The 23,930-nt window shown below is 40.3% G+C and overlaps 1 protein-coding gene across 6 annotated transcripts in view; it reads left to right on the top strand.

Moving 5' to 3' along the window:
• Positions 1-23,930, top strand: part of ptpn13 (protein tyrosine phosphatase non-receptor type 13) — a 55,249-nt gene that overhangs the window by 28,924 nt on the left and 2,395 nt on the right. The window contains exons 11-47 of one of the 6 annotated variants that reach the window (XM_033646653.2): positions 871-945; positions 1,065-1,236; positions 3,091-3,241; positions 3,393-3,531; positions 4,547-4,699; positions 5,186-5,368; positions 5,495-5,657; positions 6,880-7,315; positions 7,999-8,105; positions 9,740-9,793; positions 10,377-10,466; positions 10,631-10,738; positions 10,858-10,989; positions 11,518-12,002; positions 12,467-12,583; positions 14,522-14,615; positions 14,740-14,825; positions 14,907-15,075; positions 16,474-16,688; positions 16,800-16,898; positions 16,999-17,381; positions 17,477-17,636; positions 17,732-17,887; positions 18,084-18,255; positions 18,407-18,617; positions 19,552-19,637; positions 19,728-19,789; positions 20,092-20,247; positions 21,113-21,278; positions 21,478-21,567; positions 21,712-21,818; positions 21,912-21,967; positions 22,071-22,168; positions 22,495-22,643; positions 22,845-22,925; positions 23,326-23,416; positions 23,549-23,886. In XM_033646653.2, the coding sequence (XP_033502544.2) occupies positions 871-945; positions 1,065-1,236; positions 3,091-3,241; positions 3,393-3,531; positions 4,547-4,699; positions 5,186-5,368; positions 5,495-5,657; positions 6,880-7,315; positions 7,999-8,105; positions 9,740-9,793; positions 10,377-10,466; positions 10,631-10,738; positions 10,858-10,989; positions 11,518-12,002; positions 12,467-12,583; positions 14,522-14,615; positions 14,740-14,825; positions 14,907-15,075; positions 16,474-16,688; positions 16,800-16,898; positions 16,999-17,381; positions 17,477-17,636; positions 17,732-17,887; positions 18,084-18,255; positions 18,407-18,617; positions 19,552-19,637; positions 19,728-19,789; positions 20,092-20,247; positions 21,113-21,278; positions 21,478-21,567; positions 21,712-21,818; positions 21,912-21,967; positions 22,071-22,168; positions 22,495-22,643; positions 22,845-22,925; positions 23,326-23,416; positions 23,549-23,886 (5,790 nt within the window). Of the gene's footprint in view, positions 1-870; positions 946-1,064; positions 1,237-3,090; positions 3,242-3,392; positions 3,532-4,546; positions 4,700-5,185; positions 5,369-5,494; positions 5,658-6,879; positions 7,316-7,998; positions 8,106-9,739; positions 9,794-10,376; positions 10,467-10,630; positions 10,739-10,857; positions 10,990-11,517; positions 12,003-12,466; positions 12,599-14,521; positions 14,616-14,739; positions 14,826-14,906; positions 15,076-16,473; positions 16,689-16,799; positions 16,899-16,998; positions 17,382-17,476; positions 17,637-17,731; positions 17,888-18,083; positions 18,256-18,406; positions 18,618-19,551; positions 19,638-19,727; positions 19,790-20,091; positions 20,248-21,112; positions 21,279-21,477; positions 21,568-21,711; positions 21,819-21,911; positions 21,968-22,070; positions 22,169-22,494; positions 22,644-22,844; positions 22,926-23,325; positions 23,417-23,548; positions 23,887-23,930 lie in introns of all 6 variants that reach the window. The other 5 variants (XM_033646652.2, XM_033646656.2, XM_033646655.2 and 2 more) reach the window with 5 other exon arrangements.

Raw genomic sequence — 23,930 nt, 5'->3', positions numbered from 1 at the left:
ACACACCCATGACTCAGCCAACTCCTGAAAGTGATTAAAAGACATCTTTTCAACACACACTCCCTACATCCAAGGCCTGACTCTTCATCTGTTGACGTTTGTTAAAACTGCAAATTTGATGATTGATGTACAATTTCTCAATGAGCTCATTGGCAACTTGGTTGTTGATGGTGTGCTCTGTAAATACAAATTGCTGACTTGAAAACATAATTCATGTCAGCGTCACTACATTAATTACAACTATATGTGATTGTGGTGCTAGTGGGATTTTTTGGGTACGGCTGGATTTATCCCACCTACTGTCACAAATGTGCTAACACAAGTGATAAATGTAGCAGCACTCTGCTGATGTAGGCAGTAAACCTCAGATACTGTATATTAGTTATATTCCGATTAGCTAAATTATACTTTATATGGTTTATGGTAGGTTTTAAATTGATGTAATTTTGGATGTCGGGGGAAATTCTATTGGTAAAACAAAAACCTTTGAGCTGAAGCAAAGGAATCTTGCTCCTCCACTTGTGGTGAGAAATGATTACAACAGAAAAGCAACAAGGAAGTGTGCGCAACACTTAAAAAAGCATCACATGAGCTGTTGTCATTGAAATTTAATGATTACAGCAGCTACTAAAACAGGTTTGAACCTGCAGTGTGAGTGTTATTCTGTAGAAAGGAAGTAGGCCGTGAATCTGTTTTAAATATGTTTTGTACAGTTGCTCATCACTCAAAACAAGTGATTACATCGTAAACACAATCAGTTTCATTAATAACTGAAAAATATATGAACAAAGGACCAGGTTGAAAACTATCCCTAAAGAAAATAAATGTTCTCCCGGTGACAATTTCTTTCTTTCATCACACCAATGACAGAACTTCCTTGGGCCTGAGTTTGTGAAGATGGCCAGTGAGCCCCCTGTTGCCTTATCTGTTCCCTCTTCAATAATGGTGAGGATGTAAATGTAATGCCACGTTTGAGCCAATGTTTTCACATTGTTGTCACAGAAACTACTTTATTTTGTAGTTGTAAATCCATTACTCCTTCCTTTTTTTTCTCTACCTGAAAGAAACGCGGTAAGGTGGAGGAAGTGCAGAGGAAGGTGGGTGTGGTGCTGCTGAATGGCCAAAAGCTGGAGCTGAGCTGTGACATCAAGGCAGTGTGTAAAGATGTTCTTGATATGGTGGTGGCCCACATCGGGCTTGTGGAGCACCATCTCTTCAGCCTAGCATACCTCAGAGGTACTGTATGTTGCTCCTGTGTGTGACTGTGATCTCAGTTGCATGTATGCATGTGTTTGTCAGATAGTATTAATTTCGTTAATGAAAACTATAACTAAATATGTTCGTCAATGGCCTTTTTTCCATGACTAAGACAAGATGGCACTGACATCATTAAACACTAACAAGGACTATGTAAACATGCAATATTGGTGACAAATTAAGACAAGGCTAAAATGTATTTTTTTTAAAAAAAAAATAAAAAGTACTAAAATCTCTCTTTAGTTTTGTTAACAAAGAAAGAGGAAATTTTTTTAATGCAGCAGCGAGTTTCCTGTGCAGTGTGCACCTTTTCAGGACTACACTTGACAGAACAAAATGAGCAGTCAGGGGGACTTGTAGTAACTTGTCGTTAAATTAAAGTTACAGTAACAGTGACAAAAACTGGGCTTATGAGAAAGAAACAAGTTGATGCTTTGGCCCATTGCGTGTTCACAGTATTGAGCCATAGGCTAGTTGCTGAATCATGTTGGTTCAGAATAAACATGCAAATCAGAACATGTTCCATGTCTGAATGTATTCCTTGAATGGATACCAGGCCACTAGACCAGATGTTTTTTGCAAAGTTGCATTCTTAAATCTGTGTTTTTCATTAGATAATAAGGATTTTGTTTGAAATAAATGACGAAAAGGTTCATATAATACGATGAACAGAAAGGAGTAAAATGTCAAAAGTTTTCATTGACTAAAACTAAACTACAATAAAACTAAATATTGATAATAAAACTAAAACTTGACTTAAAAAAACAGGATGTGGTTGACTACATAAAATCTAACAAGGACATTTCACACATGACTAAGACTAAATAAAAAAATAGTTGACAAAATAAACACTCTTTATTGTGTGCAATAAAGAGGACTTTATTTCTTATTATTTGACTAGTGTAAGCTTTGTCACTGATCCAGGTTTACCCTGGTTCTCCACCACTATATTGCTCCGTTGTTCCGTCACTTTCCCTCTCTCAGCCACAGTCTCCCCCCTCATTGTCTCTCCGTTTCTCTTGATTCAAATTCCTGCCATATACACACGAGAATGCACAGTTACATGAAAAATGACAACAACAAAAAACACGCATACTGGAAAATTGGTTGGACCTCGTTGGGCTTTGGCAGAAAATTACAGCTCTACTTTGAAATGGCGCATTATTTATTCTAGAGCAAGTTTTCTCTTTTTAAAGGTCCAGTGTGTAAGATTTAGTGGCATCTAGTGGTGAGTTTCCAGATTGCAAACAATTAAAACGTCTCCCTTGTGCAAAGCGTCCAACAGTCCAAAGCAGTGTCTGATTTGTCTTTTCTGGGCCACTGTCGAAACAACAGTGCGGACACCATGGGAAGGGACCCACTCAGTATGTACACTGAACAAAAAATTTAAACGCAACACTCAACACTTCACTCTAGATAAAACTCTACACAAGCGTTGCATTTAAATTTTTGTTCAATGTAGATAGAAACAGCTCATTCTAAGGAAGTGAAAACAACAAATCTTAGTTTCAGGTATTTTTACACTGGCAAAAACATAGTTATGATTATTATATTCCATTTCTGCCAATACATGCCCCTAAATCTTTCACACTGGACCTTTAAATGTGAGGTATAAAACCGTGAGATCACATCTCAAGCATATTAGATGTGATCTGATTAGTTTTTAGTGCAGGGGCTCATGTTATTTACATATAAAATTAATTTTCTACACCTGATGTCTCATTGAATATGCAAAATGTTGTGTCAAGCGGAAAGACATTACTGATTAATGTCTTCTCACTCTGACTCCTCTCACCTGCCCTAACCTTCTCCTCTTGAAAATCCTACAAACAGAAAATGAGTTTTTCTTCGTTGATCCTGATGCCAAACTGTCCAAAGTGGCCCCAGAGGGATGGAAGGAGGATCCTAAGAAGAAGAAATCTGATGTGCCTTTTAATCTTTTCTTACGCATCAAATTCTTCCTTGATGACGTCAACCTCATACAGTAAGTGTATATTTCGGTGGTGAGATACCAAAATCATACCATATTACAGATACAAATGTTACATAACAACAGACCCATGTGTTGGCATAGCATGTTACATAAAAATAAATCGCAGTAATCCAAAATGTCTATATTTTTCTGTGTGTATCAGGCACGCTATGACCAAACATCAGTACTACTTACAGCTGAGGAAGGATATCTTGGAGGAGAGGATGCGCTGTGACACAGAAAATGCCATCCTGTTAGCTTCACTGGCACTGCAGGCTGAATTCAGTGACTACCAACCTGAGGTACCAAATCTCTTCACTACATATACTTGTTATCAGTCAGCTAACAACCCTTGATTTTTTTAAGAATGAAAGAGTATTTCTGAATCTACACATTTGAAATGGAATGTGAGATAAAGACTTGTACTTTTTAGAAACAAAAATGAAAGAAGTTGAATATTGGTCTCAGCCTTCTAACACCTTAAATACTGTAAAAATCAAAGATGTTGTGAATTGTAAATTGATGTTGGAATATGATCCAAGGAAACTTGCACGTGCTTTTATAGCAGGCTGGACCACAGCAATGGACTTTTTACAGGTCTATCAAAGACAGCAATAACACAGCTTCAGCTGATCCAGAATGCTACCAGGGTTGTAACAAGGACCAGAAAAGCTCAGCATGTAACTCCAGTTCTCAGATCACTACATTGGCTACCAGTTTCTCACAGAATTGTATTGCTTATCTATAAATCATTGAAGAGTTTAGGTCAAGATACTTGTTATACCTCCTGACCCAGTATGAACCTTGCAGTTCTCTCAGGTCGGCTGGTTCTGGATCATTGGTTGTTCCTAGAGTCAAAACTAAACATGGTGAAGCTGCCTTTAGTTTCTGTGCTGCTCAATCAAATTGCCAGAAGAGCTAGGACTTGAGACAATGCTGACTACTTTCAAATCCAAGCTGAAGACCCACCTGTTTACCATTGCTTTTATTTAATTTTCTTTTAAATCATATTTATTGGTCAGTTTTATTGATTTTATTCTGTGTGTTTATGATCGTGTGTTCTATTGTTATTATATTTTTACTCTGTGTTGTTTTGTCCATTTGCATTCAGTGTTTTTATTCCATGTGCTTTTGCTTGCTTGTTTTTATTGTTTTCATTATTTGTTTCTTGTGCTTTTACCTGTGTAATCTGTAAAGCACTTTGGGTTGCCAAAGGTGCTTTAGAAATAAATTTGACTTGCCTTAGCCTCATGAAATTAAATTTCATGAAACGACAAATTGATCTTAAAAATAATGCTGTTAATCTCTGTTCCTCAGCTCCATGGAAAGACCTACTTCAGACTGGAGCACTACCTCCCCGTGTCTGTCCTGGATAAGGTGGACCAGACGACCATCAAGGAGGAGCTGCCAAAACTTCACAGCAACTACTACGGAGCATCTGAGTCTGAGGCAGAGTTTGAGTTTCTCAAGGTCAGCACGACCACACTATATAGGAATCACGGTTTCAGACAGATGAACCAAAATATTTTCAGTTATTGCCACATGAGTGTTTATTTTGTGACAAACACAGTGGCCATTTTGTTTGCACAAAATGGCAGGCTTTCCAGGAAAAAGTGCCAAAGACTTTACTTTGGCAGAAAGAGTAATACATCTGAGTTTGTTTCACAGCAAACCAAAGATTGCAGTGTCAACTACAAACAAAAATGACTGTGTCTTGCACTGCATTTTATTCTGTCCACAGTTACCAGAGCAGCTCTGTTTTCCTCATGTTACTGAGCCAGATTTAATAATATCATCATAATGCATGTAATCAGATAAAAATCATTGTACTCAAACTGAATTACTGACCTCATGAAAGACCTCTTCTTTGCATGGCAAACACATCCTTTCCCTTTCTCTCAGAATTGTGTTTTTGAGAATTCAAGACTCTCTGACTCTGTATTGATTTTCTTAAAGGTGAGCCAGAGGCTGACAGAGTATGGTGTCCATTTCCATCGGGTGCTTCCTGAGAAGCGGTCCCAGACGGGCATCATGCTGGGTGTCTACTCCAAGGGAGTGCTCATCTTTGAGGTGCTTAACGGAAATCGTACCCCGGTGCTAAGGTTCCCCTGGAGGGAGACAAAGAAGATTTCCTTTATAGTACGTACTTGTGTCTTTTATTATCAGAAATAAATATGCCCCACTATATTAAATTTGATTTATTTACTTTAACTTTGCCCAGATGGTCCTCCGTTTCACTTAAATGTTAAACTTGTCATCCTAAAGAAAAAGAAGATTTGCCTCCAGAATACATCAGATGGGATTAAGCACCTGTTTCAGACAGACAGCAATAAGACCTGTCAGTATCTGCTACAGCTCTGCTCTGACCAGCACAAGTTCCACCTGCAGATGAAGGCCCGCCAAAACAACCAGGAGCTGCAAGACCTAGGTAGGAAAGAAGTGAGCAGCTGTACATGTCAGAGTGGGAAGAGGTCACATGAGATGGCCTTGGACAGTTGGGAATATTTAGCCAGCTAGGAGTGATATATTTTCACTGAGAGGAAGGTCAACAGGCAGCAGAAATGTTTTCACACAGAAAGCTAAAAATTGAGTTAACACAGTGTCCTGAAAAAGACAAAGCTCTTGATGATGTTAACACTCAGCTACACTGTTTCCTGCAGCAGCTGCATGTGTCAGCCATCCCACGTATCCTCTCCAGATAATAGCTGATGCCCACCCATTTCCGTTTCTCAGAATTGCAGTTTATTTCAATGAATTCACATACAAGTAGTTATTATACCTGTAGAAACTCCACTGCTTTCAATAGAAATGCATATAATCTTTGCCATTTTATGTCAATCATCATGTCAGTTGTCTAACCTATGAAACCTATTTCAGTTATGAATCAAACATGTGGGTCAGTCTTTTACTGTTGATTTATCTTTGTCATGTCGCCTTGCTTGGTTTGATTTGTTTCATCTGGCAGAACGACTTTGTCTACATCACACCCATGCTCCCACCAGATTGCTGACATAACGTTCCAGCTAGGTTTATAAGTTGATGATGGGCTCGACCGTTAGCTCGGTGATTAAGATGGATATCTCCAGAAACAAAAAAAAGTAAAGTAAAGATGCAGAGGACAGTACCTGCTTTATCTGTCTAGACGATAAATTCCATCAGACTGCTGAGTTAATGACACAGATCAACACTTTAGCTCTTTGGAATTTCCCTGCTTTATTATATTTTCATTTTTGCCTCCTACTTTTTCTGTATTAATAAACAAATATGTCATTATCAGGATTCCCATGGATCCTTAAAGAGTATTAAAAGGCATTGAATTCATTCATCTAGGAAAAGGCCTTGAGTGGTTTTAAAATGCCTCTGTATATTTTAAGCAAAACCTTTTTCCAACCTTGTCATGATTGGATCAAGGCAAGAAAATTTGCCAACAAACGCCACATATTATCCCATAAAGTCATGTTCTATGTTACAGTAAACATTTGGACAAAACTGTCCCTAATCCTAAGTAATTGTTGTCTTAAATTTCATTCCAAGTGGCATTAAAGGTCTTCAGAAGTCTTAAATCTAACTTGCCTCAAGCTGTAGGAACCCTGATTACTCTTATTAACTAACAGTTCTTTTCTGTTTTGCATGTCCTTTCTGGTAATCAGAGAACTCCCCCTTGAGCAGTTTGCAGTATTCTCTTGACCCTCGGAGTGGAGACTCAGTGGGGAGGACGGTGAGCTCAGGCAGCCTGGCCCCCACTTTATCGACGCGCTCCAACCCAGACCACCTGAAGAGGATCTCCTACTCAGAGGTGGCCCTCCACAAGGCACCGTCTGGCCCAATATTGGTCCAAGATGAGCTTCACTTTCCAGGTTTCAATCCAGTGGCCTCCACAGTCCTTTCCAATCCGCGGATAATGAGCCGCTCCCACCACAACCTGGGACAAATGCCAGAGTCCTCTGAGCACAGGGTGGCAGAGTCATATCGTGGCCAGTCGCACAGCGGACCGAGTCAGGCACAACCCGGCCAAGTGGCCTCTCACTTCCAGCAACACCAAAGAGCCAGCTCAGACACAGACTCCCTCTCGCACCAGCAGGACAAGTAAGCTGTAGTTAAATGTTAAGTTGAAGCCTAAATACACTCGTATATGAGTAGGGGCAGTTCACAATAAAATCATGACGTTATTTCTTTGGTATTTCATTCCATCAGACTATGCAGGAACTAGAATATTTTATTTCAGTCCTTTAATTTCTCCTTTAAAAATCATATTTCATGCTCAGTTAAGGAAATGGGATCTTGTGTTTATTAGTTGGCCCTCTGCAGAGCCTGCAGTGCCAGAGTCTCTAAGCTCACTTAAGGACAGGCTGAGGTTACTAAGTGAGGACTTGTTACTGGGACTATAGCTCCGCCTAACACCACAGAGACACAGACATCTCTACCTCAAGACTCTAATTAAACCTCTGGGGGTCTGTGTGTGTGTGGGTGCACATGCACCCTTATGTCTGTGTTTTTGTGTGATTATGCTCACCAGTGTGTGTTCCTATTTCAAATGACTAACAAACTGTTTTTATGCCAGTTGCTCCCTCTCGTGTCAGCATTACAGATGACGTGTGATTATAAGTCCAGTAGGATTCTGTATGCACAAAGAATGGAAAATGTTTAGTTAAACCAAGCTCTCCTTTTTTTTTACATTCAGTATCCTTTTTTGTTCCTCTGCCCCCGTTCAATGAGGCAAGTTGCATGCTCAGGCTAAATCTTCTATTCTTTCTCTTCCTGCTTCTCAGATCTTTTGGCACAGTGTCCCACAGCAGCCCGGTGTGGAGTCTCAGCAGGTCCAAAAAAGAATCTGACTCTTCCTCCATAGAGGACACTGGCCAAGCATATGTAGTAGGTGAGGATGCTGACCTATAAAACATCTCTCTGGTGAAGGGGAGTGCAGTTGTTGTAGAGTTCCCATCTGAAGTGGACGCCTGTTCTTTTATAAATCAAAGTAATCGTAGTTGTGCTGGAAACTCTACAATATTAATCAGAATAGTTAATATATATTTCACCAGCAGTTAAGATGGTAGTTCTATGTAGCTCCAGCTCTCTTCCATTAGATAAGTCAGATGCTTCTCACCTGTCTGGCTCCACTGTGACATGTCAGCAGTAAGTAGGAAAAACAGGTGTCATGTTTTACATTCAATACTTTGCATCCGTGGTATATTATTAGCCGGTGTACAGAAACCTATTTCCATTATCGGGAACATTACATTGTGTTTCTTAAAATTTCTTTTATGGAAATGCAAGAAGTAACATCCATTTAGTTTATTTAGAGAATATAACTAATACTCATAAGGGCAGTTTAAAAAAAAGAAACAGACAGACATTTATACAGACACCAGAAAGATATTTATATCTTCCCTACTGTGCCCAAGATTAGCTTTTGTTTATTTTGTTCACTTCACATAATATGCTATCCTGATTGTCTGTATCAGTGGTTCTCAACCTTTTTGTGTCAAGGCCCTTTGAATTGATATACATTAGGTCATGGACCCAATTTGATGAGATGTGGCTTCAGGGACCTCCATCTCAAAAGATATTGGTTGTCAGATATGATTAAGACCAGAATTCTATAGTTGCCAATGTCAACTACAGTAACTGCGGAGGATGTTAAACTTATGATCAGAGTAGTCTCTCTTATGAATCTTTCTCACAGTGGGCTCACATCAACAGTGAAATAAATAGTGAAAATGAACTATTCCCCCTTTTCTGGGGACTCCCTGGAATTCCCTCAAGGATCCACGGGGGTCCCCCGAACCACTGCTTAAGTACCAGTGCTCTATACTGTAATTTTATTGTACTGATTATTCTGTACACGTTATCTATTGCACATCTGACTGTCCTGGGAGAGGGATCAGTCCCAGTACCCCTGGGACGCTGCTCAGCCTTGCTTCCAAATTTTTGCAGTTGACGCTCACGGTATTGCAGTGAAAACAACACCTGCTTTCCCCATACGCCACTATTGTAAAAGAAATATCTGTAAAACTGCTGACAGGACACCTTGAACTGGAGACAAGGTCAATTATGACTCTTTCTACTATGAATTTTTGATCAGTGGAGGTTTTATATTTGTATAACTTTTCTCCAGAAAAGCGATTTAAAAATCTGTGATGTCATCACAATGTAAAATCTATGAGCCGAGAGGGAACTCCAGCAGGAGAAAACTACTTCACTACATATTCAGTTGGTTTCTTTCATTTTTAATCCCAGTTAAACATTTTTTGGGGGGAGTTTTTCCTCATCCGAAGCAGGTCTAAGGAGGATGGTGTATTGTGCTGTACAGATGGTAAAGCCCCCTGAGGTAAATTTGTGATATTGGTCTATATAATGGCCTGATCATGCTGGGGCTTCTTTATGTGTTGATTATTTATTCCACAAACACGTTCCTATATTATTGGCTGTAAATTGGCAGAGAGGCAGACAAGAAGTTTTAATTGCTCTCTAAAGCTTGGCCTTGCTTATCTCCTGTGTTTCTGTAACCAGGTGTCAGTATGCACAGTTCCTCTGGACCCCCTTCAACCCCAGCCTCTGTTAACGGTACGTATCAGAATTCTATCTTTTATTTCCCTATACACATAGACTCTGGATTTCCATGCTTTGTATACACTATAATGTCAAAACACAGGAAATATCTAACTGCTCTCACTCATTTTGTAACATTTTTAATCCCCCCCTCTTCAATCTGTTGAACCATATGCTGATCGTGGCACGGCCAAGTACGGATATACAACTAAAAAAAAGTCTGTGTTCTAAATCACAATTATATAATACAGAATTGAGTCTCTGTCCTCTCAGCGCTGCCTGCCTGTGGAGCTGGCACCGCTCCCACCATTTAATAGCTTCATGCTTGGCACTGAACTCATGACCTTCCCTTTCATCCTAGCTTAACCCTTCTTTTCAGGCCCATTAGCCAACAGTGCTAAAGTAGGAGCCCTTCGGCAAAACTGTATGCCTGCCTGAGCTGATTAATACTTACAGTGTAGATATACTAATCCTCTCAGAGTGGCCTACTGTATATCCTCAGAAATTAATTTACCCAAATTATAATGATATGCATCAATCAGAAATTACAGAGTCCATGTGTTTTCCAGTAAATGCCATGTGTCTTTGTGCTGCACAGAGTCCCTCAAGAAAAAGCTCATTGCCTTGCCATCTCCAGAGAGAGAAATCACAACTGTAAACCTGAAGAAAGATGTGAAATATGGCCTGGGTAAGGGTGTATATGCACTTTCCTAAAATAGCAACTCAATTTTACACCTCCTCTGCTGCCATTTCTCAGCTGTCAGAGTTGACAGATATTCCCAATATGTTTTTTGTTTGAATAAGTGAATATATTTACAGGTTTACATCTGTTTGTGCTTGCATGCTCTCTAGGGTTCCAGGTTGTTGGAGGGGAGAACTCTGGTCGTATGGATCTCGGCACCATCATTAGCTCCATCACTCCTGGGGGTCCTGCTGATCTCAACGGCTGCCTCAAACCTGGTAGGACAGTGTTTTTCTGCACTCTTCCTTCAATAAGGGTAGTTATTTAAAATTTGTTATCTGCTGTGAGAATTGTCAGCAGTGCTAGCGTGAGCGTGACAGCTGTAATGTTGCTGCAGGTGATCGGCTGATCTCAGTGAATGATATGAAGCTAGAAGGGCTCTCTCATGCCACCACGGTTGACATTCTCCAAAATGCTCCCGATGATGTTTCTCTGGTGGTGTTACAGCCCAAAGAGAGGCTCTACAAAGGTAAAAGCAAGGATATGAGTGTGATGTTTTGTTAGTATTTGTACAAATTATTATGCTTTGGACTTATTTATTTCTTGTCGTAATATAAAGATTTTATCACCAGTGTTTTCTCCGACTTCTAGACTTGTCACTAATCTCATTAGGTGCGTTTACATGAACCCTAATATTGCACTAATAATCAGGATAATAGCCCAATCAGAATAAAAATGCCCCATGTAACCACCTCAATTGGAAGAGACTGACCCGATCTGCTTGATTAGAAGGAATTTTTTAATGGGGTTTAATGGGAATTTTCTCTATTTGGTTGAGAATAAACTTATACCTCTGTTATGTTTCTGTCAGAGTAGACATTTCACAGGGGGTGGAACCAGTTTGCACAAGTCGAAAAAGTTATATTATGATTAAATGCTGTGGGGCTTTTGGTGCTTTATTACATAACTTTATCTTGCATCCATGTCAACAATTCACTTGGAATGTGATTAGTGTCCATGTAACTGCAGCTATTTTTGTTCTTCCTTGTTTTGACAGACTCTTCTTCAGGCTACACTCCCTACCAAGCCAAGTCTGCATTGAAGATACTTAACTCTGGCCAGAAAAGAGAACAGGACGTTGATACCTCATCAGAGGAGCAGATGGGAACAGGAAGCCCCAGCCCCACTCTCCACAGTGCTGGCACACCTTCATCCACCTCCTCCCCAGTCCAACAGCACACCAGCCCCAGTTCTCAGGACTCCAGGAAAAGCAGTCTTGCTAAAATCAGCCCACCCCCTGCTAATGGAGTTCAGCAGTGTCTGGAAAGAGCTACAGCTACTGCCAAACCTGCATCCGCTGTCCAACATCATAGACCAGAACCTAATGTGGGTTCGGATCCTATGCCGCCGGCTCTGCCACCCAAAACTAGAAAAGCTAAAGTGTCAGAAGCTCCCAAAGTTTCTGAGCATTCTGATTTTGGGGATTCAGACATGGATGAGGAGACGTATTCCAGTAGTCAAGAGAAACTCAAAGTCAAAAAGGTGCGGCCTTTGTGTTTATGAATTCATTGGTGTAAAAGGATTCTTTGCTTTTATACAACATCCTACAGAGTAGTCAGTCTACTCAGGAGATCTAGGAATCAAACTCACAAACGTTTTTGTTTTTGTTTTTTTAATCCTGGTGGAGCAAAAAAGAAAGTTTTTTGTTAATGAAGCATGATAAGAGTGGTTCTTCTTCCACAAACAAGCATTACACATTACCTGTCAGATGCTTGGCACAACTAACTGCCTGTTGTATTTAACCTTTGCCTGTCATTGCACGTACAATGTCAATGCAAGGCAGTTTGTTAACCTTTACACTGCATGTCATTCCTTGAATGTGATATCTGCTCATTTTCCTCTCAGTGTTACCTAGTTCAGCTTCCTCACTCTCCCATGATCCTTTCTTCTTTCTGCATGTTCCAGCTTGTGATAATTCAACTTAATACCCTGTTCTCTGTTTGCAGGAATACATCATGGAAAATTTAAATGGTAATGCCCCAGGGGTCAATAGTCTCCGTCCAGGAGAACTATTTGACATTGAGCTGTCTAAAAAAGACAGCAGCCTGGGCATAAGTGTCACGGTACTGTTCGGCAAGGTTTTCACCCTCTCTTTGTTTGACCCCTTTCCCCTTCATCTTGTTTAAATGTTGCTTGGTTTTGGTTTGCTTTTATAACGCGGTTTGTTGTCAGTTCTGGAAGCTTTTGTGAGATTATTGTCCACCTGATTCTTTCTGCATGCTACCTTTTTTTTTAATCAATAAGGATTTTTTAAAAATAAAATCATGCAGTATGTTTAGTACATTTACAGTAAGAACCATAAACAGTTTAAACAGGACTTGTTAAAGGAATACTTCACCCACAAAACGATCATTTGTATATCATTTACTCACCCCATGTTACGTTGAATTTTTGAAGAAAAATGTTTTTCTCGCATGTTTCTACAGTGAACGAAGAATCCAAAAAAATCTTGATGAATTGGAGCAAAAAAGGGCTGCATTGAGCAACAGCTAAACTATATCAAAACATTTGTTTACAAACTCTCACATAACTTGTACAGTATAATCCAGATGTCATTTGACCAGTCACATGCTCAGTTTTTCCCAAACAAATGCATTTTTGCTAAAACCTTACCATATAAAATACATCTGCATTTGAGTAGTGCATCAGGGCAAGCACCTGCATTTAAACTCCACTTCTGCATTTCTTTGACAGAGTACAAATGCATGTGCTTGCCCCGGCGCACTACTTGTCCATGTGTAAGACTTTTCATGTGGAAATGTTTTAAATAGTAAGGTTTCAGTGAAGATTCATGTGTTTGGGAAGTACTGAGCATACGACTGGATAAATGAGACTTAGATTATACTGCATGAGTTGTAGTGTTTGGAAACAGCTTTTTTGCTGTTGTTAAACACAGACCTCTTTCACTCCAATTCATCAAGAATTTTCTGTATTTTTGTATTCTTCGCTCACTGCGGACGCATGAAAGAAAACAGCTTCACTAATTCAACATATTCCTTTAATGAGCTTTCTAATGGCTTTGGCTTTGCTGCTGACTCCAGAGTGACTTACTGGAGTGCCACCAATATAATTAAAACTATTATAATATAAAATTTGAACACCTTATTGATTGACAATAACACTCAGTAACAAATCTCTTGACTGTGTGTCATCAGACCAGAGGTCTGTCAAATATTAATGTTTGAGAATAATAACAGATTGAGTGTGTATTGAAATCACCATGAAATTCATCTTAACAATAAACCCATTGTCAGTACTGCCATAACCAAATGGACATTGTCTCTGATTATTAGTATTTAACCTTGTGGTAATTTTGTCAATAACATCACAGTGGGGGATTTTTTTCATTTGTGAATAATTCATAATTGTGATATGATAAAAGCTTTGTCTAGCTTGCATGAAAACTTAAAAAACCAAAGCATAATTTAAATATTGAGGACATTATTAGGACACAACAATCAAAAAAGAAGCATGAAAAAATGAATTCCCTCTTTGTAACGTGAGCTTTTCCACTGACACAGACGAGATAAGCGCCTGTGAAAGGCAACGAAAGAAAAGTAACTGCTGTGTTTCATCAGGCATGAAGCAGCTAATGGCATTTATAAATAACTGGCAACACCTACTAAACCTAAATCTGAGCCAGTTATTTGTGCTGTTCACACGGGCATCAACAAAACCCTGATCTGTGGTCAGGTCCACAAAACATGCATGCTAACAAACCACAGTGCGAACTTCAGGGGAACTTTGGTCCTGAATGATTTTGCCAAGTGGCTTTCAAATACTTCTCTTGTGAACTTTGGTTGGTATATTCTTTTATAATAATAGTATTTGTAATGAACCGAAATTGGGTGTCTGAACCCACAGTAAAGACAAAGCATTTATCATTTAGCAGTTATACTCAATGAAAAAACCTCCACACCTGCCATCAAACCCCATAGGAAATACATAAGGAGCTATTTTAACTTTAGCTGATAGGACTTAAAGGTGTGTTTATTTCTTAGGGAGGAGTCAACACGACTGTTCGACATGGAGGCATCTACGTTAAAGCCATTATACCAAAAGGAGCTGCTGAGCTCGACGGAAGGATACAGAAAGGTGACGGCCTAAACACACATAAAACAGAAAGACTTAGTTATAAACTAATTCAGAATTATTGGAACAAAAGAAGAGTGTCTGTCTTCATCTGTTTTGACTCCTCTTGTGTCTGCCCTATGCTCAGGTGACCGTGTGGTGGCCGTCAATGGAAAAAGTCTGGAGGGAGCCACTCATCAACAAGCAGTAGAGGCTCTCAGAGACACTGGGCAGGTGAGGGATGACATTTAACATGAGCGCCCTGCTGACACCCCAGCTGGTCACTCACACTAAGCAAATCATTTTCCACTTCAGACGGTGCACTTGTTGCTGGAGAAGGGTCATCTGCTCGCAGACAGTGTCCATGCTCCCCTCACGCCTCAGTGCACGCCACGAACTTCTGGCAACGACCAAGACCTGGCCAACAGTAAAGAGCAGCCACTTGAGGTCAAAGAAAAACCAGAGTACAGCTTTGTTACAAAAGGTGAGGCGACAACACGGCACACAATGATTTTCAAGCAGCAAGATTATAAACTTGATTTCTTAAGTAACAAATATTTAAAGCTAATCCATTTTAGTATACCCTAATGTGTCCCTAATCCCATCCTGCCCAGTATGAATATTAAAAGTAAACAGGAAAACACTTATTTAGCTCATATATTCTTTAACAGTGTTACACAAAACACTTTGGTCTCTCTAAACAAAGTAACCTGCTGTAATCTCATTTAAAAGAAAATGGGTGTGTGTGTGTGTACAACCCATTAGCTGCATGCTGCTGCCTATTTAGAGCTCAGTAGCTCGTTTGGATCCAGAAGACCAGTATATTGCTTTCCTAAGATTAGCTGTTTTTATTTTATATCCTGCTGTAGATGTGGCACGTTATGTCGATCTATTTCTGACTTTGTATTTTAGTGAGCCACAGACAGTGTTTTCTGGCTGATTAGTAACATAAAGCTGGAATTAGCTACTAATTAGACAGTCATTTTGGAAGACACCCGCTTGATTTGTGTGATTCAGACTGCTGAAACCTCATATTAGCTTAAGCTGAGCTTCAGACGGCATTTTAGCTCAGAATGAAGACTTTGGATTTTGTCTCCATCAATGACATTGGAAATGTTTTAAGGAGGGATCACTTACAGGAGGAACATTTAAGGCCACCAGTAGCGCTTTCAGTGTCTATATTGGCATGTGAGTATTGTATGAAAGTAATAATCTCAATTTTTTTCATTTGAATAAAAGCCTGTTAAGTCACTATCTATCGCCTATAACTGAACTGAACTGGTGAAATTTCAAGGAACAATCATAAGCGGTGCACAATTAACTTCAAGTTTACCATCACCCAACAATGGTTGGTCTTCTAGAGAGGGCAGGTGGGGCTAACGCAATAGTCCTGTCTCTGCTAGCATTGTGAATGAATGTTAACTATGTTTAAACATACAAAGCTAAGACCAACAGACATCACACAGGTGACACTTATCAGATCTACTGAGAACAGAGATCCAAAAACACACATGTAATTACCGTATATCGCCATAGGTGCCACCAAAAATAATTAAAAAAAAGATCTTTGAGATTGTAATTTTGAGGTAGGAAAATGTGAACCTAGCATTTAATATGGTGGGAAATAGTGGGGCTTTGTCAATATGTTTTAGAGGTGTTTTAAATTTCAGTAACTCACTCTCTTCAATAGAGGATCTAGCTTGAGCTCAAACTGGTGCTATCAAGCAGCCTTTTTAAAAAGTTAAATATGATTGTACCATTTGTGAAAGTAAAGATAGATTGACAGGGTACACACACTGGACTCGTTTCCAGTTTATCACAGTGTTAACACATCTGGACAGGAAAGAATATCCAGTTCACCTGCGTGTCTTCGTCCCCACAGATAATGTGTTTGAGGTGTGTCTGCTGAAGAACACGTCAGGGCTGGGCTTCAGTTTCAGTCGAGAGGAGAACATCCCTGACGAACCTCCCGGCTCCAGCATGGTGCGGGTTAAAAAGCTGTTTCCTGGCCAACCAGCTGCAGAGAGTGGTCGCATTAACGTGGGTGACGTCATCATGCGGGTCAATCAGACGCCACTCAAAGGACTCTCACAACATGTAAGCAAGATTTCTCTCCTGCTGCAGTCAATGCACTCACATAAATGGTAATGAAGTTGAATAAGAATGTTTTGGAATGTAATATCTGTGTCCTTTAAATCCTTCATATAGGAGGTGATATCAGCCTTGCGAGGAACAGGACAGGAAGTAACTTTGCTCCTCTGTCGACCTGAATATGGAGTTCTTCCCGAAATGGACACTTCAGCTTTGGTGAATTAGTGAACAGTGCTCTTTTTTGTCCCTACTACAGTGTGGGCATTTCAAGTACTATTGATTGCTGGAAACTTACTTTAACCTGATTTCCTCCCAGACACCCATGCCATCACCCCGAAAGGAGCCAGTGACCCAGGCAGAGTCCAGCCTGAGCTTTGGCAGGACAGCCTCTCCTCCGGGTATACAAGGCAAGAGGAGTCAGGGCCCCGTGGAGGACGCCCTGGAGAGGCTGCTGCACAAAACCCCTGGCAGACACAACAGCTACAGCGACAGCACCGACGGGGATGAGGAGGTGGAGGAAGCCTTCAGCCCGAGCCCTGTGGAGCATAGCAGGCAAACTTGGGATCGGAGTGTCTACCACACCCCCAGCAGCAACCTGGGACTGGGACGCTACGACAGCACTGGTCAGCTGGACGACACTGTCACCTCAGCCTTCTATTCCCCAAACCTGTCGATGACGAGATCAGACCTCAGCAAGAGGTACACGAACAGTGTTAAAATAATATTCATATCATCTGCATTAATTATATTCTCTGATACGTCATATAATTGTATCTGTGTGGCTGTTCGGGCAGGGGTCCTTCATCTCCTGTGACATCTGATCTGGAGTCATCCCACCTGCACATGGTGTCGTCCCCCAATGCCCCAAGCCCTGATCCTCTGCCCCCTCCACTGCCTCTGCCCTTAAACCTCACTGTGTCCGGCAATGGACAGGACATGGAGGACTTTGTCCCGGTAAGGACTGAGAAAGAGAAAATGTAGATCTAAATTTTAAACATGTATTTAGACCAAGGATAATTCCTTTAACTGAGATTAATTTCTGTTGTTAGGAAGTCGAGCTAAAGGTCTCCTTGGTGAAATCAGAAAAAGGCAGCCTGGGCTTCACCCTCACCAAAGGTAACGATCATGGGTGCTACATCCATGACATCGTCCAAGATCCAGCCAGAGGAGATGGAAGGCTCAGACCTGGAGACCGAATGATTACGGTACATTCCTAATCCTCTACTGTTCCAACCTGCCACCAGTCTTTATGCGAAGCTAAGTTAGTAGCACAGTATATCCGAGAGTAGTAGAGATATTCTCATCTAACTCTCTATAACAAAGTAAATAAGCGTGTTTCCCAAATTGTCAAGCTGTTCCTTTAAATCCATAATGGTTGAATCTTTTATTTTCTATCTCCAGGTGAACAACACAGACGTAAGCAATATGGGCCACACCGAGGTGGTCAATCTTGTGCGTGCGGCCCCCCGTGTTGTAGATTTGGTGGTGGGGAGGGTCCTGGAGCCTCCTAAGCCCCCCATAGAGGCCCACCTGCTGCCTGACATTTGCTTTAAGGGCAGCCAAGATCCACTAGGTAAGACTCAGACTTCATTAAAAAGATTAAACATGTCTGGCACAATTCAAATTCAGGCACTGTATACTGTCTGTTTGTAGGTCTTGCAGCATTTCCAGATTCTGTACTTCATCTAAAGTCTAAAGTGTTTTGCTCCCTGTTCTGTAACCAGGTCTGGAACTGGATGGTGGCAGTGACAGCGTATTCGATGTCTTGTTTGTGAAAAACATCCATCCCGGTTCAGTGGCCTTTAAGGAGGGCAGCCTGAGACCACTTGATCTAATCCACTACATCAGTGGTGCTCCTACGCACGACCTGACTCTCAGTGAGAGCACCAGACTGTTGGAGCTGTCCCTCGACAACCTCACTCTCAAAGCCACAAGGTAGTCAAAAAGAACATGTGTAGCCTATGTTGTTAAGTCAGTGACTATGTTTACCTGCACAAAATATTCCAGTTTTTGCCCTTATGCCAAAAAAGACATGTTCTTACTAAGGTGTTTACATGGTTAACAAACATGAACATTTTAGTAATATTCCTGTTTACATGCAGCTGTGCATACTCCAATTAATGTGCCCTATCATTTTGTTCATCATGTCACAATTAAGAAAAGTGGAACGCTTTGAGCCATCTGTGTCATTTCACTTCTTTGCGTCAAAATTGGAATTTTTCAGAGCTTTCCACCAGTGGCTGACTTGTTTTCGACTGAGCAAGCACAGTCTTCCTCTTTTAACTCTTCAACCACTTTCTTGAAAAAGTCGGCATTGTGATATTTGTGTAGGCTGTATCCAAAAACCTGTTGGTATCCAAGTCTTTTGTAATGTTAAAAAGTAGGTGTGTTTCTTTTTCCAACCAGAAATGTGGACTTTTCTTTTGGGCAGTCATTTCTACCCCACAACTTCGCAAACTGTTGGCTAGTTTGATTGTGTACAACACATCCATGACGATGCACAGAAGTGACCATACAGGCAAGAAGCTGTGTGTCACAAACTGCAGTAAAAACCCCAGTGATGACGCATATTCCGATTGCGTTAAGTACATGTCCAAAGAATGCTCCTAAAACCAGAATAACAGCATATCCCACGTCTTAATCGGAAAATGCTACACTTCGAAAAAGGCATAATTCAGAACATCCAAAGTGAATATGCTGTTTACATGACCTGTATCAAAATCAGAATATTGTCATGTGGTAAAATAGTGGAATATTAGTGTGCATGTAAATATAATCAGTGTTTTTGATCTGACTGATCTTACAAAGGTATATTTTAAGCTCAAGATACTGTAAGTGTGTGATTGTAATGTTTTTCTCATTCTCAAAGGGATGGAAAGCCTGTTTATCCTGGGCAGAAAAGTGTCACTTTTCTCAACAACAACATTAGTCCCAAGATTTCATCCAGCATAAATGGTATGTTTCAGATCTTAAAGGTGTCACCTGTGAAGATGTTGGTTGTGTCTTTTATTTAACATATAATTGCAACATTGTTTTCTGTTTAAGGGTTTCTCAAAGGAGAAGATCCAAGAGATACAGAGGGTGTTGCAGCACTTTGTCCTTTAGAGGTGAGTAAAAAATAGTTTTATTTTCTGCTCTATTGATGTGCGTTAATTAATTTTTCTTTGTTTATAAATTTCAAGTAAACAGCTAGAAAATATTGCGTGTGTGTTTATGACAAATGGATACATATTGTACTAATATTCTTGTCATCACAGTAATATTGTGATTGCTGAAAGCTTGACTGTTGCCTCCTTTATATCTAATAGCATTCATTACCTCACTGGCTCTGCCTTCTTCGCTATCAAAGCTATTAGAGTTCTTAATTCACATATTAAAGGTGTTTACATATTTATTGTTAAATGTACAGGAGGAGATCATAAGGCTGGATCTGGAGAAGCTGCAGTCAGGAGGTCTGGGTTTCTCTGTCATCGGAGGGGAGAGGGGGATCTTTGTCAAGTCCATCACACCAGGAGGGATAGCAGAGGCCTCGGGCAAATTGCAAGTGGGAGACAGGCTGCTGAAAGTGAGTGATGTTTAACATTTGCTTTTCAGACTTTAAGGTCATAGTTATACGTGTACTTTACTACTTAGGATTTAATGGATATCATTTACTGTTTAGATTTCTGCCAAATGCATTTAACTGCTGACGCCTGCCCACACTAAATTTAATGTAAATAAAATGACAAATGTTACAAAACTGAACAATGTGGTTAACAGTGTTATGCCCTCGCACAGGCGACATTATGTTTTCATGCTGTCTGTACATTTGTCTGTCTGTCTGTTTTTCGTGAATGTGATATCTCAAGAACACCATGAGGGAGCTTTTTCAAATTTGGCACAAATGTCCACTTGGACTCAGCGGTAAACTGTTTAGATTTTGGCGGTCAAAGGTCACTATGACCTCACAAAACATATTTTTGGCCATACCTCAAGAATTCATATGCTAATTATGACAAAATTTAACACAAATGTCCAATATGATATAACAGTGACAAGTAATGACATTTTATAATCACAAGGTCAAAGGTCAACTTCACTGTGACATCATAATGTTCTGCAAAAACACTTTTCTGGCCATTACTCAATGTCATAACACAGAAAAAGGAGGGGAGACATTTGGTCAGATACTTGGTGACACTAATCTTGGGTGCCCACCTTCAAATTGTGCCAATTGTATAGATCTTCTGTGCTGCCGCAGGGAACATGTGTGTGAAGCATTAATGTTTTTATAGACATGAATGTAAACTTTAAGTGCAATTTGACAGGTTTATGGAGGCATACAACCGCATGGTGGTATTTCTAGTTTCTGTAATGCTGCATGCATGCTTTGTTTTTGTGCCCAACATGTATTAAATACTGTGAATTTTCTGTCTGTCTTTTCCCTGCAGGTGAATGATGAACTGATGACAGGCGTGTCCCACACCAAAGCTGTCACCACTATCCGTAAAGCTAAAGGCCTGGTGCATCTTATAGTGTCCAGACCACCAGACCAGAACCCAAACACATATCTGGCCTATCTGCCCATCAACTCTGACAAATGCAATGGAAACACAGGTACAAGCAGACACACAGAACATGGGATTTCTCTGCCTTTGACAAAAGTTTTGTCCGATAATTACCTTTTCCCATTTCGAGTTTTTTTTTTTTTTTTTTGATTGTCTATTTAAAAAATAATTGTGACTAGTGTTAATATTTGTAATAATCTGACCTTTTGTTTTTGAACTCAACCCACTCTCCTTCATGTTGCTTTCAGATCTGAGTGAGGACAGTGGAGCAAAGACGAAGCTGTTTTCTCTCCATGATAAGCTGAAATCTGGCAGCTTCCCTCCCATACCACCGATAGGTAATTACACACAGGCTGGAAAATGTACTGAAAATCTCAGCTGGACGACGTTGAATGTTCTGTAATTTTCCTAACAAAATGAATTAATTGATAAGTCAAATTTAAAATTGTAAACATCACAAACTGGACTACCATGTTTCACAGACTATGAGGATGATCCACGAGAACGGAGAAGAGAGACGGAGCACAGTGCTGAGCTCTCAGAGGACACAGACTGTGATGGTTCCTCTTTACCCGAAGACTCCCCTGAGGTACAAATCAAAAACATCAGGCTCAATGAAAGATTGAAACTATATATACACTCTCAGTCTGATTTTTTTGTCTATTTAATTCTTTCACAATAGAGTTCCCGTAAAGTGGAATGGCAAGAGGAAAATGTTGATGATCCGAGGAATGAAAAGTAAGATTTAGCATTTTGGAAATACACCTGTCACAATTAAGACTAAGAATATATTCACATCTCTCTTCTTATCATCTCACTGTTTGTGTTTTTGAATCAACAGCTATCTGCAGATGAGTGCTGGACAGCCAGAGGAAGATGAAATCACATGGGGAAGTGATGAACTGCCTATTGAGAACATGAACTCCAGATCAAGAGATGGTAAGAGCAACTTTTCCTTTCTTTCTTTTCTTTGAAATTTGACTCTAAAAATTGAGGTGGGCAAATGAGACCTAGATTCAAACATTTAATTAATTAGTGAGAGCAATGAGCATGGAGTCTAAATAAAGAGGAAGTCATAGGTCTGTTCCACACAGGCCAGTCTGTTGTTTCCTCGTGGTAGTGTTTATAGGGTCAGGTGTGGTTAAAAAATATACAGTACGTGTTAAAATTCCAGATTTCGCGTAACTGAAGAAAGTTTTCGGGCCACTACTTTTGCAGCACTGAAGTTTGTGATTCGGCTTTAACTGTTGTGTTCATTCATTCAGACGGACCAATCATCACAGAGGATGAGCTGACCTCTCTGCCCCTCGTCAAAGTGGTCCCTGATGGCCAGTACACAGGACCCAAGCTCAACACTGTGGTCCGCATGATGAGGGGGCTCCTGGAGCAGAAAGTCCCACTGCAAGAGTTTGAAGTAAGAATCTATTTCACTACGAATTGGTTGCGGCCGCTGATAGCATCATGAATTGTGCATCACTTTGATCTGGTATTTGCCCTATTTTAAGGTCTGAATCACAAAAGATATTGTTCTAATGATATTACAATGCAAACACAGCCATAAGGTTTTGCAGCTGAGTGCAAGTTGACCTGTTATTTTTTTTTCTTTTGATTGCAGTTAACCATGTTACAAGTAGAAATGTTGCCTTTGCGCCAAGAACAACAGCAGAGAGAAAAAGAAAACTTAACTTTTCAGAGTGTAAGCTACAGGTCCTCAACCACAAGATGCGGAGGCATTCCTCAAAACTTCAGGCACTGTATTTGATCACTGGAAAATCTGGCAATTGACACCTACTAACTCTCTGAGGACACTAATAATTTCACTCTAACTCTGTTTAACTATTAATACCGATCTTTTGTGAATTAGCCTGTTTTTGCAATGCGGCTCATTTGCATAGAAAGGGTCCAGTTTGTGCCAAGTGTAAGCATATTGCCTTATTTCAGTATTGGGACAGGAGCACCAAATTGCTTTTTGCTTGGCAGTGCAGTTAGTTGTGCATTCCTCCCTTTGCAGGTGCTTTGAGAATTACACATTTCTCTCATGTTAATTTCATGTTAATTGTCTGATTTTTCTGAACATCTGTTTTCCTTCCTGGCAGAATCTTCAGAATCTGCAGCCACTGGACGACTGTTTGATAGGTCAGACGAAGGAGAACAAGAAGAAGAACCGTTACAAGAACATTGTTCCCTGTAAGAGAAGTCATAAATGTGTTATTTGTACAGCGTATCATAGCCAACTTGAGGGCTTTTCAATAAGTTTGGATACCTAAAATGTTGGACCTGATGTGAAATAATAGATTTTTATGAACATTTCTCTTCCAGTTGACACAACTCGCGTTATGCTGGGCAAAGACGGCGGCTACATCAATGCCAACTTCATCAAGATGCCGGTGAAGGACGAGAACTACATGTACATCGCATGTCAGGGTCCCTTACCCACCACTCTGGGTGACTTCTGGCAGATGGTCTGGGAGCAAAAGTCTAATGTAATCGCCATGATGACCCAGGAAGTGGAGGCAGGGAAAGTGAAATGTCAGCGGTACTGGCCTGACACGCCGAGGACAGCAGAGATGGTGGACGACAGGTTGCAGATCATGCTGATCAAAGACCAATATCTCGACAACTTTGTCATCCGGCTCATCGAGGTCAAAGATGTCCAGGTCGGTTTATACACAGATTTAAACGTTTATACACTGTTAATGGA

Source organism: Epinephelus lanceolatus, chromosome 19 (genome assembly GCF_041903045.1).
Source record: "Epinephelus lanceolatus isolate andai-2023 chromosome 19, ASM4190304v1, whole genome shotgun sequence".
Classification (NCBI taxonomy): Eukaryota; Metazoa; Chordata; class Actinopteri; order Perciformes; family Serranidae; genus Epinephelus; species Epinephelus lanceolatus.
Note: the sequence above shows the minus strand (reverse complement) of the source record. Positions and strands in the feature narration are given on the sequence as shown.